Source organism: Triturus cristatus, chromosome 3_2 (genome assembly GCF_964204655.1).
Source record: "Triturus cristatus chromosome 3_2, aTriCri1.1, whole genome shotgun sequence".
In the NCBI taxonomy this organism is placed as follows: Eukaryota; Metazoa; Chordata; class Amphibia; order Caudata; family Salamandridae; genus Triturus; species Triturus cristatus.
In genome coordinates this window covers 984,893,045-984,910,711 of record NC_140584.1, presented here as the reverse complement: position 1 = coordinate 984,910,711, position 17,667 = coordinate 984,893,045, and the positions used below count along the sequence as shown (strand labels likewise).

The 17,667-nt window shown below is 45.9% G+C and overlaps 1 protein-coding gene across 2 annotated transcripts in view; it reads left to right on the top strand.

Moving 5' to 3' along the window:
* Positions 1-14,922, top strand: part of LOC146858936 (uncharacterized) — a 197,081-nt gene extending 182,159 nt beyond the window's left edge. For both annotated transcript variants that reach the window (XM_085649577.1, XM_085649578.1), the window contains one exon: positions 8,118-14,922. In XM_085649577.1, coding sequence (XP_085505703.1) covers positions 9,629-10,576 — 948 coding nt within the window. In that variant the 5' untranslated portion in view covers positions 8,118-9,628 and the 3' untranslated portion in view covers positions 10,577-14,922. The remainder of the gene's footprint in view (positions 1-8,117) is intronic.
* Positions 14,923-17,667: the final 2,745 nt, after the last annotated feature.

Below are 17,667 nucleotides of genomic sequence, written 5' to 3'. Positions count from 1 at the left end.
AAAATGACTGAAAAAGAGGGAGAATTGGCTTTTCCGAGATATGGTACTTTCAGATTGAAAGCGTTGTATCAGTTGAAATCGGTGATGTCTTCGTTGCGACCTCTACCCAGACCAACACAGTTCAAGGCACTTCATGCATGGATTAGAGCAGCACATGACAGGAAACGAGATCGAAGTCAGGAAAGGGTGAAAAAGTCAATCAGGGCATTCCAAGATGCGAGATGGGATGCATTGGAGAAAAGATGGAGGGTTTAGACTATTGAGGGGGATAGGCTATTTCCGTTGATGGTGAAGGTGGGTGACACGCAGAAGAAGAGTACAGAAGAAGACGATAGCGACACCGATGATGGCTTACTAGAGAGGCTACTGCCAGAGAGACCACCCCCATACAACCCAGACTCAGAAGAGGGCAAGTCAGTGCCGACAGAGGGGATTGTGGACTTGTAGACTAAATCTAATGCAAGAGAAGTTGGGAAAATCTCAGCAGGAACAGAAGGGATGAGGGCACAGACCCCAGCACCCTTAGCTCCAGGATGCCCGCAGAGTTACAGTGCGCTCTATAAATGTTAAAAATAAATAAATAAATAAGTATTGAGGCTAACGGAACTGCAAGGTTACCGGATGCTCTTACAGTGCCGGTTACCATTGGACCGATAGTATCAGTTTATGATCCGGATCAGGCGAGGAATGGGAGTTTGGTGCAGTCAGTAGGAGATGGGATTAGCTCTGGAGGGAATGGTACGGTGAGCGGAGTAGCTCACCTACCGAGACCCATAGAATCGAGTACGCCATTGCCAGCCACTACAGACTCCTCTAGGGGACAGATGGATGTCAGACCAGAAAGACCAAAGCCCCTGGCTGAGTCGAGATCAGATCTAAGGATATGGGAGCCACCAGTAAGAAATCCGTGTGACAAAATGCCAGGAGATTGGGATCATGAGGATTCAAGAGGTCGACCAGTCCCTAGGAGTGTAGCGGAAAAGAACAGATGCTTAGATCAGAGCAGTGAGAATGATGAGTCGAGTAGCGCATCTAGTCGAGGGACCCTGAAGGTTGCCATAAGAGCAAAGATGTTGGATGTGGTGAGATTAAAAGCCGAAGAGGATGAGATAGTTAGTGGGAACCTGCCTTTGGAAAGAATAGAACTTTATGAGCCAGACGACTTACTGTTTGTAGCGAAGGATGTGACTCGCAAGGCGAGGTTAGCACACAAGAGATTGACTGAACTGGCAAAAAGGTATGAGGTAGATCTGTCCAAGACGAAGATGTTACAGGGAAGTCACAGGTTGCAGTACAGTGATCAGGAATTGGAAGAGAAGAGAGTCATAGGGTTGAAGGCCCATATTCGAGAATTGATTATAGGGATACATGCATGGAGTATGTTTAATAAGTGGGAAGAAAGATAGTCTAAAACGAAAAGCACTAAGAGAATCATAGGAGAGACGCCGCCTCCGGGAGGAGGAATGATAGGAGTGGAGAATTACCTTTTGCGAGAAGTGCAGAACGGAGGGTATGTGCATGTGCCTTGGAGTAGAGGTGATTTAGCAGCATTCACAAATGATTTCCCTCGGCTGAGGGAAAAGCCAGTCGAATGGTATAAGCAGGTCGATCGGTTTGTCAAAATCTCGAAGGTGTTGTGGATCGATCTGAATACATTGTTTGATATTGTTGTACCAAGTGATCTGTGGGCAGCTTGTAAAGTTGCAGTTGATTGGCCAACTTCTGAACCAGACACGGATTCTGTTACCAATGGTCCTTCTCCAATTGTTATGAAAAAGTTTGGGTAGGTGATTACATGGCTGAAATCTAAAATCTCGCCACAAGATATTGATTGGGTTAAGATAGATCGAACTGTTCAGGAACCGAAAGAATCCGTTCATGAATACTACGAAAGGCTCTTACAGGCCTTCAATGGTCCCGCAGGTCCAAGTCCCGCAACCTCCGAGAATCCCACAGGGAAATTGGACGTATCAGCAGATGTCCCTTTTCGAGAACTTCAACGAATACAGCTCAGACCCGATGAAATGACGGTGCCTGAGAGGGGAGGAAGACTGCACTCTTGGGGCAGTCTTAGAGGTAGACCAGAGGAGACCGTTTGTAGAGGCGGATGTTGACGGTCACCCTACCACCTTTTTGGTCGATACTGGTGCTACCCGTTCTACTGTAAGATCTGCAGTGGTTCTCAACCTACCCCTCTCGGGACAATCAATCCAAGTCGTAGGAGTAGCAAATAAGAAAATGACAAACCCATTGACTGAGCCGATTCCTATGAGAATAGGAACATTTCGAGATCGACACCAGTTTGTGGTGTGCGACTCAAGTCCAGTCTGCTTGCTAGGACGAGACCTTTTGTGCAAGTTAAATTGCACCATTTACTGTACACCCAAGGGAGTAGAAGTTCAGACGAAAGATGATGATGCCACCTTTAAGGTTGCAAACCAGCACTTGTACATAGAGATGTATCCTGTGCTGACGGTGGAAGAGCTTCCACTCGATTTAAGAGACTCTGTTTCATTGGATGTGTGGGATTTCACGGGAGAAGAGATTGGGTTAATCAAAGGTGTCAAACCAGTTAAGATCCAGATTAAGCAGAATGCTGAGTTTCCAAGAACGCCCAGGTGCAATTTGTCACCAGAAACGATCGCAGGGATTAAACCTGTAATCGGCTCCATGATTAAGCAGGTAATTCTGAAGGAGATAATGGGCAGTCCATGCAACTCACCCATTATGGGATTACAGAAACCAAGTGGGAAATTCAGAATCGTGCAACAGCTGCGAAAGGTCAACACAATTGTTGTTCCTTGTGGTCCGGTGGTACCGAATCCATCAGTGATACTATTCCAGATTCCATGCCAAGTCGAATGGTTTACTGTGACTGACTTGTGTCAAGCATTCTTCGCGATACCTCTTCACAAGGAAAGACAATTATTGTTTGCCTTCTAGCTGGAAAATTGTGTTTTAAAGTGGTGTCGTATCCCATAAAGGTATACAGAGAGCCCATCGATCTTTAGTCAGATCTTGAAAAAGAATTTGGAGAGTCTTGTGTTGCCTCAGAATTCAGTTCTCGTGCAATCAATTGATGATCTCCTTATTGCGTCAGAAACAGAGGACGCTTGCAATATTTACACAATTGCCTTTCTGAATTATTTGGCAGAGAACGGACACAAAGTGTCTCCAAACAAATTGCAGTACTGTATGAGCGACGTACAGTATTTGGGTCATCGAATTGAGAAAGGCAAGAGGAAGGTGTCACCACATCGGATTGAGGCGATCAAGAACATGGCTGTACCTACCACTCAGAGGGAGGTCAGAATGTTCTTGGGGACGGTTGGCTATTGTCGCCAGGCGATCCCCAATTTATCTCTGAAGGAGAAGCCTTTACAGAGACTGATGCACAAGGATGTAAGTGATCCGGCACCATGGGACCATGATTGTCTGGATTCATTCTTGGGGTTGAGAGAGGGCATGTGTCGTGCTCCGGCTCTGGGAATGCCTGACTACAACAAGCTTTTTTTATTGTTCTGTTGTGAGAGAGAAGGTTGCGTATTGTCAGTCCTGACTCAGAGTCATGGAGGTGTCCGTAGACCAGTTGCCTATTTCTCAGCTACTTTAGATCCAGTAGCATCAGCGTTGCCCGGATGTCTTAAATCCATTGCTGCAATGGGTGTCAGCATTGAAAGGTGTGAAAGCATTGTCGTGGGTTATCCTTTGACTGTTTATGTTCTGCATTCTGTTGAACTGTTGATGACAAGAACTAAAACTCAGCACCTGACAAACAACAGACTTACACGCTACGTGCAAGTCATACTTGCCACGGAGATTGTGACTCTGAAAAGGTGTTCTGTTTTAAACCCTGCTACACTTATGCCTTTGCCAAACACAGATGATGAAGATTGTGAGGACCATGACTGTCTCGATGTGACTGAACTTTGCACCAAGCCAAGACCTGACATTGTTGATGAACCTCTGCCTGACCCTGATGAAATTTTCTTTGTTGATGGCTCATGCTTAGGAGACAATGTTGGTCAGTTGAGAGCAGCATTTGCTGTATGTACCATTACAGGAGTGGTTGAAGCTGCTTGTTTAGAGGGAGCATACTCCGCACAAGTGGCCGAAATCATTGTTTTAAACTCGCGCCTGTTTGGCAGCAAATCAGATCCGAATCACCATTTACACCGATAGTCAGTATGGGTTTGATGTGGTTCATGACTTTGGACAGCTATTGTGAGAAGTTGGCCTGGTATATGCTGTTTACTAGTTAAAGTGGACACCTTGCACCAGTACAATTCGACTCTTATGGTAGATAGGTTTAAGACAACCTTTCAAGAAAGCTATCCTAGTGGTAGCTGTGGAGAGCAGCCTTCAGGCTAAGTCTTTAGAGGAATGTAATGCAGCCTGTTTTACCTTATAATCTCTTGAATTACTAAATGAAAGGACACCACACAGGTATATATATAAAATATATATGTATTTATTACTAACAACTCTCTGCTAATCTCTTTATGAGATTAGAAGTCAGGAACATATGCACAAATCAACATTTCACAATAAGTTAAGCACAAATATGGCTGGGGCCCTAGGGGCGTACCAGACCATATACTAAAAAAGAGACTTAGAGATAACGACTTGCAAGGGGACAGGGCCTAGGGCCTTCAGAAGCACTGGGGCCTCACAAAACCACCCAAGGCAGGTAAGTAAAGGACCCTCAGGAGACACATGCAGTGTGAGAACACAGCTACGAATCCCTATTGACTTCAATGGAGCAAGTCGCGATTGGAAATTTAGAGTTTTAGGATACTTTGGGAGAGTCTACAAGCAAGTCACTTACAGGGGAAGTAGTTCTAGAGCCAACACCAACAGGAGCACCGTAGTGCTGGAGTTACCTCACCCAGGGAAGCCGGGTGCATATGTGTCTTTTGGTGTCGGGTCGCGGCATCGTTTTCAATGGGAGCCAAAGAAGACTTGCTGCTTGTGAAGACAGGAGAAGGCTAGATTCTGAAGAAGGAAGACCTGAAAGCAGAGGGGACAGTGTTTAAAGTCACTTGGCAGTGACCCGGGGCAAGGAAGCTGGATGCCCACAGTCGTCGGGTGATTTCAGGTGATCCACGGGTGTCTTGACTCTCCAGCCACGAGGTCCAGGAGGTGTTGACGATGACCAGGAGCTGGACTTGGTGTGTCCCACGAAGTCTGCAGCTTACTGCGGTGACGGTGCCCAGATTGCAGCCAACAATCCTCGGTAGCAGCACGTCTCGCGGAAAGGATAAAAAGTCAGCGGTGCAGACCAGCAAGGTCTGAGGCACTCACCCAGCAAGGGTAAGTCAGGGCAGGCCTGGAGCAACCAGGGAAGCCCTTTGGAACTGTAGAAAAGTCTTCTGGGGACCCACAAGCCAACCGGCAAGGGATCGCAAAGACGTCTCGGGAGTATCCACTCAACAGGGGCCCATGGTCACTCGGGACAGGGTAGGCCTCTGATCTTTGGAGGGATTCCTGCTGGAGGCTTGGACCACACGTGGTCCAGTGCACAAGTTCGTAGGATGTCGTGAAGGGGTTGCACTCGAAAATAGTGCACGGTACCCAGGGATTGTGGTTCCTCGTCACTCGTGAGGTCCACTTGCCTCAGCATCTCTGGGGACTCACGATGGCCTTGGAGAAGTCAGGAAATCCTCTTCCTGGGCTGCAGGGACTTCAGACTCCGGCGGGAGCGGGAAAGTTTGCGACCGTTGATTGCAAGATTTGGTGCCTGCCAAGCAGGGGAGTCACTCCTTGACTCTAAGGGAGATTCTTCCGTCTTCCAGAGGTAATGGAACATCGAAGGTCCAGAATTCTTCTTCAGAGCGTCGTCCAGGGATATCTAGTTTGCAATGGCAAGGGTTCCCTAACTTATACTGAACGGAAGGGAGGGACTAGCTCTATGACCCACCTATGGGAGGGTCAGGGGAGTGGGTGGCTACAACCACTTCCCTTTGTCCAGGTTTTGTGCCAGAGCAGGGGCAGGCAGCCCCTGAGCTGGTTTGAACTGGTGTATGCACAGAGGAGCCTACTGCTCCCCCAGTGCAGGACTTCAAAGCACTCTAGGAGTGCACCCACCCAGCCCCAATACACTAAACCCTGTCTGGGAGGTGGTCACACCTCCCTGTGACAGGATGCCTATTGTTGGGCCTCCTCCACTGCGAGTTTCGGTCATCAGCAGGAGGGCAGCCCAGTGTCTGTGACTGGTGGCATCCTTTTGGTGATGCCAGGGCTCTTCAGGATTTTACTGTGTTTCCACAGTAGGTACATGTCTATCCCTCTAGAAGGGTGGGATCATACTCCCACACCAGTTACTGGTGTGAGGGTATGATTCCAAAGCGTTTGACACCAAACACGACATGTTTTAATGCAGCCATTCCAAGCCGCGAGGTTATAATGCACTTAAGAGTATATGGTTTGACCACAGTCACAAACAGCCCCAGAGAATGGACTCTAAGAGCTGCAGAGGGGCCCTGCTCAGGCAGAGGCACCCCCTCACATGGAAACCAAGCACCCTGCCCTCAGGATTGATAGGGCCTGCCTTAGGGGTGACTGATAGGTTTAAATGTGTGTGCAGGGAGAGATATAGTGAACCTATATCTCAGTGAGGAGTGCTAACACTGCCTCACCCAGGCTGCAGTAGCAGGCCTCTGGTGTCAGATTTAGTCTGCTTCCCAGGGGTGGCATAATACATGCTTCAGCCCCTGGTAGGCCTGTGAAGTACCTATGCCCTTGGTACCTAAGGTACCATATTCTAGGGACTCATAAGGCACCACAGTATCCAATCACTCGTGCACCTAATATGCACTCCATGTTGTTTAGAGAGAACAGAGAGGCTGGGGCCCTGATTAGCAGGGTCCCAGCCAGACTATAGCCAGAAACCAGTGTAAACATCAGAAACAAAAGTGGGGGCAACATAAGAGGCAGATCCTGCTCTCCTACAGCTATGGTCTCAGAGGGGTTACATGACATCATCTGGTTCACCTATCAGGAACGGAGAATATGTTAGACAACTGTTGGAGGCTTTGCAATGTCCAAAAGAGATCGCTGTAGTGAAATGTGCAGCGCATGGGAAGGGAACTGACTTTGTTTCTCTAGGTAATAGATATGCCGACAAAGTTGCACGTTTTTGCTCTGAGCAAGGGTGTATATTTACTGGAGATTATACAGGAGAGAGCCACGAGGGAACCAAGCTTAACATGATGTTAGCCATGGCAGACACTTGGGATGAACTCGAGCGCCTGCAGGAAGAGGTCTCAGAGCAGAAAAAGGAAGGATGGGTCAAATCAGGCTGTGAGAAAAGGGACATTGACATTGGGTTTCAAGTGATGGTCGAGCAGTATTACCAGATGACTTATTGAGCATCATGGCAAGGCAGATTCATGGTGCTGTGCATCTTGGAAGGGATGCGATGGTGCGAGTGCTCAGACAGACGTGGTACACCCCACGGTTTCGAACGGTTGCTGAAGCAGTGTGTCAGAGATGTGTTACTTGCCAACAGATGAATGCTGGAAAGAAGACTGTGGTTACACTGAGCCACATTGGGAGGGCCTTTCAATAGGATGCAATAAAACTTTATCGAGATGCCTAAGTGTAACGGATTGAGGTAATTCTAGTGGTGGTGTGTGTTTTTTCATGGTGGGTGGAAGCTTACCCAACAAGAAGGTGTGACCCCCTCACAGTGGCAAAGCTGCTACTTAGGGAGCTGATACCGAGGTTCGGTTTTCCAACCTCTTTGGAGTCGGATGCACTTCCACAGTGAGATCATGACTTTGCTTTGCACCGCCCTAAATGTTGATCAGCGACTCCATTGTATCTATCGGCCAGAGGCTTCTGGGACAGTGGAGCAGATAAATGGAACTTTAAAGGCACAGACGGCAAAAGTGTGTGCGTCTACATCTTTGAAATGGCCTGATGCATTGCCTTTGGTGTTGCTGAGTATTCGCAGTGTCCCAGATAGAAGAACTGGTCTTTCCCCACATAAGATCCTGATGGGGAGGGCAATGCGATTGCCAGCAGTACCGTCCAGAGCTTTGATAAACATTACTGATGACTTGATCCTTGACTACTGCAAAGGACTAGCTGATGTGGTCTATTCTGTGTCTCAGCAGGTGCAGGCTGCCGCTGTTCCGGCTTCAAGTGACCTATGCCACGATTTGTGCCCGGGAGATTGGGTGCTTGTCCGTTAGCACATGAGGAAGAGCTGCCTGGATGCTTGGTGGTGAGGCCCTTATCAGGTAATACTGGTAACGAACACAGCAGTGAAGTGCGGAGGATTGCCAAACTGTGTACATGCTTCCCACACCCGCAGAGTTTCAGCACCCTTGGAAGAAACAGCTCCTGTCACAAATGAAAATCCAGCTGTGGCAGCAGGGCCACAAGAGAGGGCAAGTCAAGCTGTAAGGATTGCTGGAGAAGCTGGTTGCTCGTCAGGCCAGGTCGAGGAGGGTCACGTTATCCTTAACCCAGATATCGACTCGGAAGAAGAAATTGACGTTGGGAGTGGCATAGAGTCCGATACAGTGGAAGGAAGTGGTGCACAGAGCACCCGAGAAGAAAGCAGAAGGGCTGGAGGCGCAGAAGAAAGCTGGCCTGGGAGACAGAGGAGGCTGAATCTGAGACTGGCTCCCGAGAGAGATCTTGCCCCTGTGTCTGAGGTCTCCGAATCAGAAGAGAGTGAAGAAGAACAAACTCAAAGTCTGAGGAGATCAAAAAGGACAAGAGTGCCTTGCCAGAGATACGCTGCCCCAGAGTGGACTTACGTAGTAACTAATGCCGGGAGTAGTGAGTTCTGGGAGGCTGAGGTCCGTGAAAGTGATCAGCAGGAGTCCTCAAATGAAAATCGATGTGAAACTACTAGTTCCAGGACTTGAAATCGAAGGTTTGCTGATCTTCATAGTTCCAGACTCTCCAGTTTTGAATGAGGTTTGAATCTTGATCTTGTACAGATTGGTTTTTCCATCATTTGGATTTGAACTGCCACCTCACCAAATGGTAGATGTCCGTCTTGAAATTCTGCATTATGTTCTAGCTGCAATTGGATCTGAACTTATCGTGGATTGTGAATAAACTGTGTTTTGTAAAAAAGTGTTTAAAAGAAGATAACTTAGGCCCGAGTGGAAGAAGAAGAAATTTAGGGACTTTCCATAGAAGAAGAAGGAGGGTTAAGGAAGTCTTTTTTGGACTGTGTAAATAAAGAACTAAAAGTACTGTAAAGGGTATTTCCAGCACTTCCGGAGTGGTGTTTTGAACTGGTGTGAACAGCAACTTGTGGAGGAGAAAGAGACTCTGAGTGTTTGTTGCTGAACCAAACCCGATGACAAAAATGGAGGTTGGAAATCCGAACAGTATGTCTAAATGTATGATAGGTACACTCATAGGAGGAGTGATAGTTTCAATTGTTGTAGTTATTATAGTGTCAGTTGCTATTCAAAATGAGGTGGGAGTCACAGAGGTGAAGGGAACACCTACACCCAGTACTTCAACCAAGAAAGAGGGTATCATAGGAGCTTAAAAGGCTTTGCTAGATCAAGATAGTCGTAGATTGCATGTAGATTTGTCTAGAGGTGATTTTAAGCCTAATTCGTATGCCAAGCTGCTATATGAATACGTGGAGGCGATGGATGCGAAAGATTGTTATGTGTGTATGCAGTTGCCTGCCTCAGTGGATGAGGGGATTAAATATCACCATCTTCCATTGACGTATGGAATTTCATGTAGTTTGTTGCTTAGTATGTTTTATGGAAGAGGTCATTATGAGTACTTATTTTCGAATTACGATGCAGTGCTTTCAGAGGTACCAGCTTACAGGCACCTGAATAAGTATGATTATTACAAGCAGGAGGATATGATTGGCAAGTATTTCATACCGACTTCAACTTTAGAAACAGCGTATGTCCATTTCCACTATTTGACTTGTTCATTAACTGAGGTAGAGAAGAAATTTGTAGATCAAGTAGAAGATAGATATAGACAGCTAACAAAAACATGTGATACTGCAGAAAGTCCAGTAGATTGGACTGAGGAGGAAAGATCTCACAGAGCAAAGGGGAGTTGTGGCCCTATAGCATTGGACCTGGTGCAGAAGGGGAAGCTGTGTGTGAAACGTGTACAGACCTATTATGATAAGGTCTATGTGGGACAAAGTATGTGTGATCATGTTTTCACTATGGAAGAGTCTGCAAAGAACTTTTTGCAAGGTGCTGTGCAAGTGGTGCCAACAGTATATTATGTGTGTGGAAAGAATACTTATGTGAGATTGCCTGCAAATTGGTATGGAACTTGTTATTTAGGAATTATTTTCCCCAAAATTTACCAAGCAGAGGAATTAGAGCTTTTGGAAGATGGGAAGCACTCTAGAGTTAAAAGAGGTGCGAGCGCAGGAGCGGTGATTGGAGATATCTTTGGAGCAGTTGTGAGAAGTTGGCCTGGCATATGCTGTCCACTAGTTATAGTGGGCACCTTCCACCAGTCCAAACAACCCTTATTGATGATTAGGTTAAGACAACCTTTATTGAAAGCTATCCTAGTGGTAGCTATGGAGAGCAGCCTTCAGGCTAATCCTTGAAGGAGTGTAAAGCAGCTTGGTTTACCAGATTATAACCTCTTGAATAACTAAATGAAAGGAGAACCAGACAAGGTATATATATAAAATATACGTATTTATTTCTAAACACTCTCTACTAACCTCTTTATGAAGTTAGAGAGCAAGGCACATAATAATACAGTTATTAAACGACAGTAAATAGAACAATATACAATGGGTCACAGGGGGGAGACCAAACTATATATTAAGAAAGTGGTATAAGAACCACAACTTGACTAGACACAGTGCCTAGAGCATGTAGAATTGCTGGGACCCCAAGGAACCACCCAAGGCAGTGACACAGGAGACCCACGGGGGACGTGTGCAGGGTGAGAACACAGCCGCGAGCCCCGTACAAATCAATAGGAAAGTTGCAGTTGGAATTTTAAAGAATAAGGACACTTAGGAGAGGACTTTGAGCATTCCCCTTTAGACTTAGAGGGTTCTAGGACCAGCACCTATTGGAGCACCAGAGTACTCATGTTACCTCACCCAGGGAAGCCGGGTGCATAGGTGTCAAATGGTGTTGGGAATCGTTGTTGATTTCAATGGCGATGTGCTGCAAAGTGCTGCTGTCGTGGAAAGGAGAAGTGTCCGGTGTGATCCAAGCCTGGATCGAAGATGTGAAGAACCTTAAAGCAGAGGGGACAGAGTTTGGGTCACTTGCCAGTGACCAGGGGGCACGATAGACGAATGCCCACCGATGACGGGTGCGAAGAGGTGTAGCTTGACTCCACTGCCATGGGGACCAGGAGGTGTTGACCACAACCACAGTCCACAGACGAGCTGTCCCATGGATGATGTCGAGTGCTGGGGGGGCCAGTTTCTGGATTGGAGATCAACTAGCCTTGGCAACTGCAACCCATGCAGTGAGAGAAAAATGGCTTCGGTGTGGATCAGCAAGGTCCTGTGGACTCCCCAATCTATGGAGAGTCAGGGCACGTCTGGAGCAACCAGGTAAGCCCATTGAAAGTCAAAGTACCCTTGGGGTCTGGACTTCAAGTAGCCCAGAGCACAGCCTCAGGGATCGCCAAGAAGCATATGCTGTTGCATATGGTCGCGGTGTCCAGGGGTTCGGTTTGCGTGGTCCCCACGAGGGCTTTGGATCTCAGAGTTGCTGAGAGCACGGATTGGCCTCAGGGAAGCTTCAAACCCAGCTCCTGTGTTGCAAAATTGTCAGTGTCCTTCGGGAGCAGCATTGATGCAAACTGGACAGATGCGTCTTTGGTGTCTGCCTTACAGGGGAGTAACTCCTTTACTCCAAGGGAGATTCTTCGGTCATCCAACGTCGTGTAGATAGTAGAAGTTCTGGGATTCTATATCAGAGTTTCGTCCAGGTAAATCTAAAGTCCTGTAGTCAGGGGTTCTTACTTTATACCCAAGGAAGGTGTGGGACAAACTCTGGGGACCCACCTATGGGAGGGTCAGGACAGAGGGGTGGCTACCCCATGTCTTTTGTCCAGTTTCACGCCAGAGCAGGGGCTGAGTGCCCCTGCAACCGGTTTGAGCTGGACTATGCACAGGGACACCAAATGTGCCCCCAGTGCAGACATCAAAGCACTCTTGGAGTGCACCCACCCAGCCCCAATACACTAAAGCCTGTCTGGGAGGTTGTTACACCTCCCTGTGACAGTTAACCTATGGTCCAGGCCTCCCCTGCCAGAGTTTCATCCAGCAGCACGAGGGCAGACTTGTGTCTGTGGCTGGCAGCATCCATTTTGTGATGCCAGGGTCTGTTAAGCTGGTACCGGGTGTACCGGTGGTGCCATGTTTCTCCCTCTAGTAGGGTGGAATCAAACCTCCCACACCAGTTACTTGTGTGGAGGTATGATTCCAAGGTGTTTGACACCAAACACATCATGTTTCCATGCAGCCATTCCAAAGTTAGCATTTACCACGAGGTTATAATGTACTTAAGAGTATATGGTTTGGCTGCATCACAAACAACCCCGGAATAAAGGTTCCGAAAGCTGCAGAGGGGCTCTGCTCATGCATGGGCACCCTCTCACATGAAACCCAGCACCCTGCATTCAGGATTGTTTAGGCCTGCCATAGAGGTGACTAATAGGTTTGCAGGTGCAGTGATATTTAGAGATATAGGTAACCTATATCTCAGTAAGGGGTGCATACACCACCTTACACAGGCTGTTGTAGCAGACCTGTTGTGTCATTTTAATGGCTTCCCAGGGGTGGCACAATACATGCTGCAGCCCCTAGTAGGCCTCTGGGGTACCTATGCCCTGGGTAGGTAGTATACCATATACTAGGGACTTATAAGGGGACCCCAGAATCCAATCTGGAGTGTACCTAACGTATATGCAATCAATTTTAGGGAGAAAGCAGATAGGCTGGGGTCCTGCATAGCAGGATTCCAGCCAGACTAAGTTGAATACCAGCAAAACACCAGGAAAAAGTGGGGGCAACCATGCAGTCAGATTCCACCTTCCTACAGCAGTGATACCAAGTCTGGGAGTGATTCTGAATCCTGTGAAGATTATGAGATTGTCTACTGTTGTTGATGAGTTGTCAATGATTACAGCTAAGTCGTTGATACTAGTAGATGGAGTGATGTTGTTGATAAGGACGATGGTGATACAGAACCGTCTTACTTTAAATGTCTTACTGGCAAAAGAGGGCGGAGTCTGTAAAATGTTGAAGGATCAAGAGTGCTGTACTTATATACCAGATAACAGCAAAGATCTGAAGAAGTATATAAGTAACATCACTGTGATCCATCATGAGATCCAGGATCTGACTGAAGAGGGTGTTTGGGAAAAAGTTGGAAAAGGATTTGGCAGTGTGGGGAATTGGTTTGCAAACTTGGGAAAGGGCATTCTTGGTTATATTCTGAAGCCTATCATTATCATAGTGGCTTGTGTGGTTTGCTTTTGGGGATTTGCCAGAGCTTATCAGTGGTACAAGGCGAATCAAGTTGAAAGGTCCCTTAGGGAACAATAGATAAGGATGGCTAGACTGCAGGACAGTCACTATCAGAATATTAAGAATCTAGAGAAGTTCCAGCAGGGAAGAATGGCTACGAGCTCTGTTTAGGTTGGTTCTTTCTCCAGGGAACTGTGATATTGGTGATGACACTATTCATCAAAGGGAGGAACTGATAGCACGCCATAAGGTTTTGAAATTTGTAGGGGTGCATTATAATCACACATAGTCCGCACCCACATATATATCTTTATATTGTATTAACAGATGATCATTAGAGGAGTAAATGTAATAATAAATAATGTGAATGTAACGTTAGAAATATAATTCGAGTTAGTCGAAAGAGTAAAATGACTTTTAAATGTAACTGCCTATTGCAAGTGATTAATGAATTGCTCATGTGTAATTAAATGTATTAGATTTAAACGTGCACAATATTAAAGTCTGTACATGTAGGACTGATTACTTATATACTGAATGTATTGAAATATAGTGCTTGCAGATGCAATGTTTATTAATGTGTGTAGTTCTTGATGTATAGAGGCTTAACAGAATGTCTATGTTTTACTATGAGAGGCCTATTCGCATTTCTTATGTTAGCTGAATTGTGTAGGCCGAAATGTACTTTCCTTGGGAAGGCTCTCATTTGGAGGTAGTCAGCGAATTTCATGTGCAGGGAAGGATTTTCTATTCTCAGGCTTCTGTTGCAGGTGCAAGGACACCGTCCTCGTTAGCTAAGGCTAACCTTTTGTTTTAGGAGTTAGGTATGGAGGAGCGTTAGCTACAAGTGTCTTCAAGAATGCAGATAATGAGAAGCTGATACTTTCGGTGCTGGAGGAGCCTAGGACTGAAGGATGTTTCAACCGTTATAGGACGAAGTACAGGTTTCAATGGAAAATTACCTCCAGAAGATGTTCAGCCAGAAGAGGTGTAACGAAGGCGTGTCCTCCATGTTGTGCATTTTTTATTAGGGGTGTGCCCCGAGGGGTGAGCAGCAGAGAAGAGGCAGATGAGAAGAGAAGAGCAGATGAGGGTAGAAGAAAGAGATCAATTTGAGGAAGGAGACTTAGGACAGGTTGGTAGCTTTGGCTACTGATCCCTTCAACGTGAGTGTACTTCTTAGGAAGTCTTCACGAGCTGACATCTTTTCAGATCTTGCCTTGGGAGATGCTAATTAGGGATGTCACCTTAGTGGTGGAGTAGGGACCGACTAATCAATTTCTTTATAGGTATCCATGAAGACTGATTTAGATATTGGAGCAGTTTTCTTCTGTTTGATGTTTTTAGAGTTCCTTACCCTTTTATGTTTCATCAAATTAGGTTGCTGCGTAGATTAAACTTTGTATTAGTTCCCATGTATTATCTTAACCTCGTCATGAGGTGCTTGTATGCCCAGTTATTTTTGGCTTTGTAATAAAAACTTAATTCGGAGTTAGTGATTCTTCAGCGTCAGAATTGATTAGTTATTGATTTCAGTTAAATTGGTTGATTTTCTCCCCTTTACACTTCACAGCAGGTAAAAAGATCCAGTCGGCCGAGGATTATTAAGAGATGGTAAGATAAGATAAGAATCCGGCGTAATCACTTCACTAGTAGATCATTCAGAGAGTAGAAAACGTGCAATATATTTCCTAACCACAACAAAAAAAACTTTCTGCAAACATTTTTTTGTTTTAAAAGATCATAACAATCGTTGGTGCTGAACATTTTAGATGCACATTTCAGGTGGTATTCGTCAAACCCACCTGAAAAGCGTACAAAGGTGTCAATATTAAATATATTGATTGAGAGTCTGCTAATAACTAATAAAAAAAAGCATTAAGGCAAATTCTTCCTCCATCAAGCCACACATTTCAAGCGACCCCAGACAATGAATGCAACTACCACCGAGTTGGCTCCTCCAGGATTCAGAGTAGTAGAATGATGCAATTTGTGGTGTGTGTTCTGTGGGTAGCGGCTGTTGATTTCGGCGTGTGTGACTGATAGTATGAGAAGACCACCATCAGGCACACCGTGTTTGTCGGGAAAGGGCATTCAGGTGACCTCTGGGTGTTCGCTGCTGGTCATCCAAAATGTTATGTGTTAGAAAGAAGCAACATAAGTAGAACATACGTGATGTCACTGAGGAGCTCAGGGCTTCAAGTGGGCCGGGTCTCACCGGTGCCAAGCACCGGCAGTTTTTCAAAGGAGGCCTCGAAACAGGTCTATATCGGGCTCTGTTTTGTGCCCTGGCACATGCGGCCCGTTTTTTTCCGGACTGCAGTGACAGCAGGCACATCATGTGCTCACACTGCTCACTTCTTACTAGTGGAGAAGTTACGGCATGAAGTTGTGCCAGGTGAGCGTTGTAGGGGAAGCGAAATCCTTTAAAGAGAGTCATTTTCCCTCTAGATTTCCCTTCTCTTTTTGAAACTCAGGAGCAGCAACATTGTCGTGGTGTCACCAGGGCTTTAAGTGGAAGCTTTTTCAATATAAAACACAAGCCATAGTTGCTGCTTATTTATCTTATGCAATTAACAACCATTGAAAAAAACAATAGTCCAGATTTGTTGTAGGTATGATGTTACTTGTTGTATTATATATCTAGATGCAATGACAGAAACAGCAAATTCATGTTGGGCGGCACACTGTGCTAAACACAGATTTTTAGCTTACGTGTTTTTAAGCCACGCCCTTAATTACATTGGCCATGCCCTTTTGAGAGACCCCCTAGTTTTTTCATCTCACTTAAAGCCCTGGAGGAGCTACCATAAATGCTTCCTACCAACTTCTAACTTACTATGTCGGACACAATCCATAGCATCACATACCTAGCACTGGCACAAACTATCTACTGAAAATACCCAGGATCCCACCGAGTAGTAAATGAGTGCAATTACAAGACTAAAGACCAGGGTATTAAAACCACTTGATATTTTCAAATACATGTGGTTCAAAGGCTCTATCACTTGTTTTTTAGCCACGGTCTTGCAGGAGATTTATTTTAAAAAACATACTACGTAAGAAACGCTTTGTGTGAAGTAATCACTCGCCATTCTGAAAGCAGTTATTGCGTTTCCCACACGATAGTGCCTTGCAAAGGTACTTTGTCAAAAAGTGCAATGTGCTAGCTAGGGCATGGAGGAGTGGAGGAGCCTGCCCTAGGCCACCGAGCAACAACATCCAATCATGGGGAAAGGTTAAAGGCAGCTGAGACTGGAGCGACCGGGAAATAAATCCTAAATTGCCCGAAACAAAGCCGAGCTACTTGTCAAAAACACATCACCTCACTTTGGGGCATATCATCAAGGCGGCGCAATAAAATTATTGCCACTTTTGCATCCGTTTTCAGCTGAAAAGTGGCGATAATTTTATCGCCTTATCAGCAAGGTCACGCTATCGCGTGAATCCTTGCCGTAGCACCCTTTCCCTTAACGCCCAGCTTTGCATCTTTAATGAGATGCAAAGTGGGCGTACCTTGCCAAACTTACGTGGAGAATGTCGCTAAACGACATTTCTCCAATTAACAAGGAAATCGCTAACCTGCTTAGCGATAATAAAAGAAGCGCTAACCGCGCTTAACGCAGGTTTCTGTACACTTGCTTTTAATCTGATTTAGCCATGTAATCCAATGGGAGGTGGATTACATGGCTAAATCCACCCTGCCCTATCAGCAAGGTATCGCCTGTCGCAGTGCGATTATCGCTGGTTTTCCAGCGATAATCGCACTGTTTTGTAGCTAACGCTTGGATTTCTATCAATTTGGAGATATGCGTTGCTGATAGCATGCTATCTTCGCAATCCAGAGATAGCCGGCGGTAATTATCCTAGCGCTTAACGATAATTATCACCGGTTGTTGCTGATATGCCCCTTCCTGTCTTAAAACAAGCAAAGGTAAAGGGAGAAAGTGTGCTACTTAGCTTAAATGTGGGCGCGTCTAGCAAACGTAAATTTTACAGCGCAACCCTTTATCACTGTGGAAATTAAACCTGCCCAAATTCTGCATGTACTACTGCACTTTGTAGCGTCATGACATCTCTGCTGATGTATTCCATGCATATCACCTTTCCCTGTCGAAAATTGCACAAATTTCAGATGTGATCCCTGGAATGCAAGGATTGTTTATACTTGTCAAATAATTATGAAGCGTCGC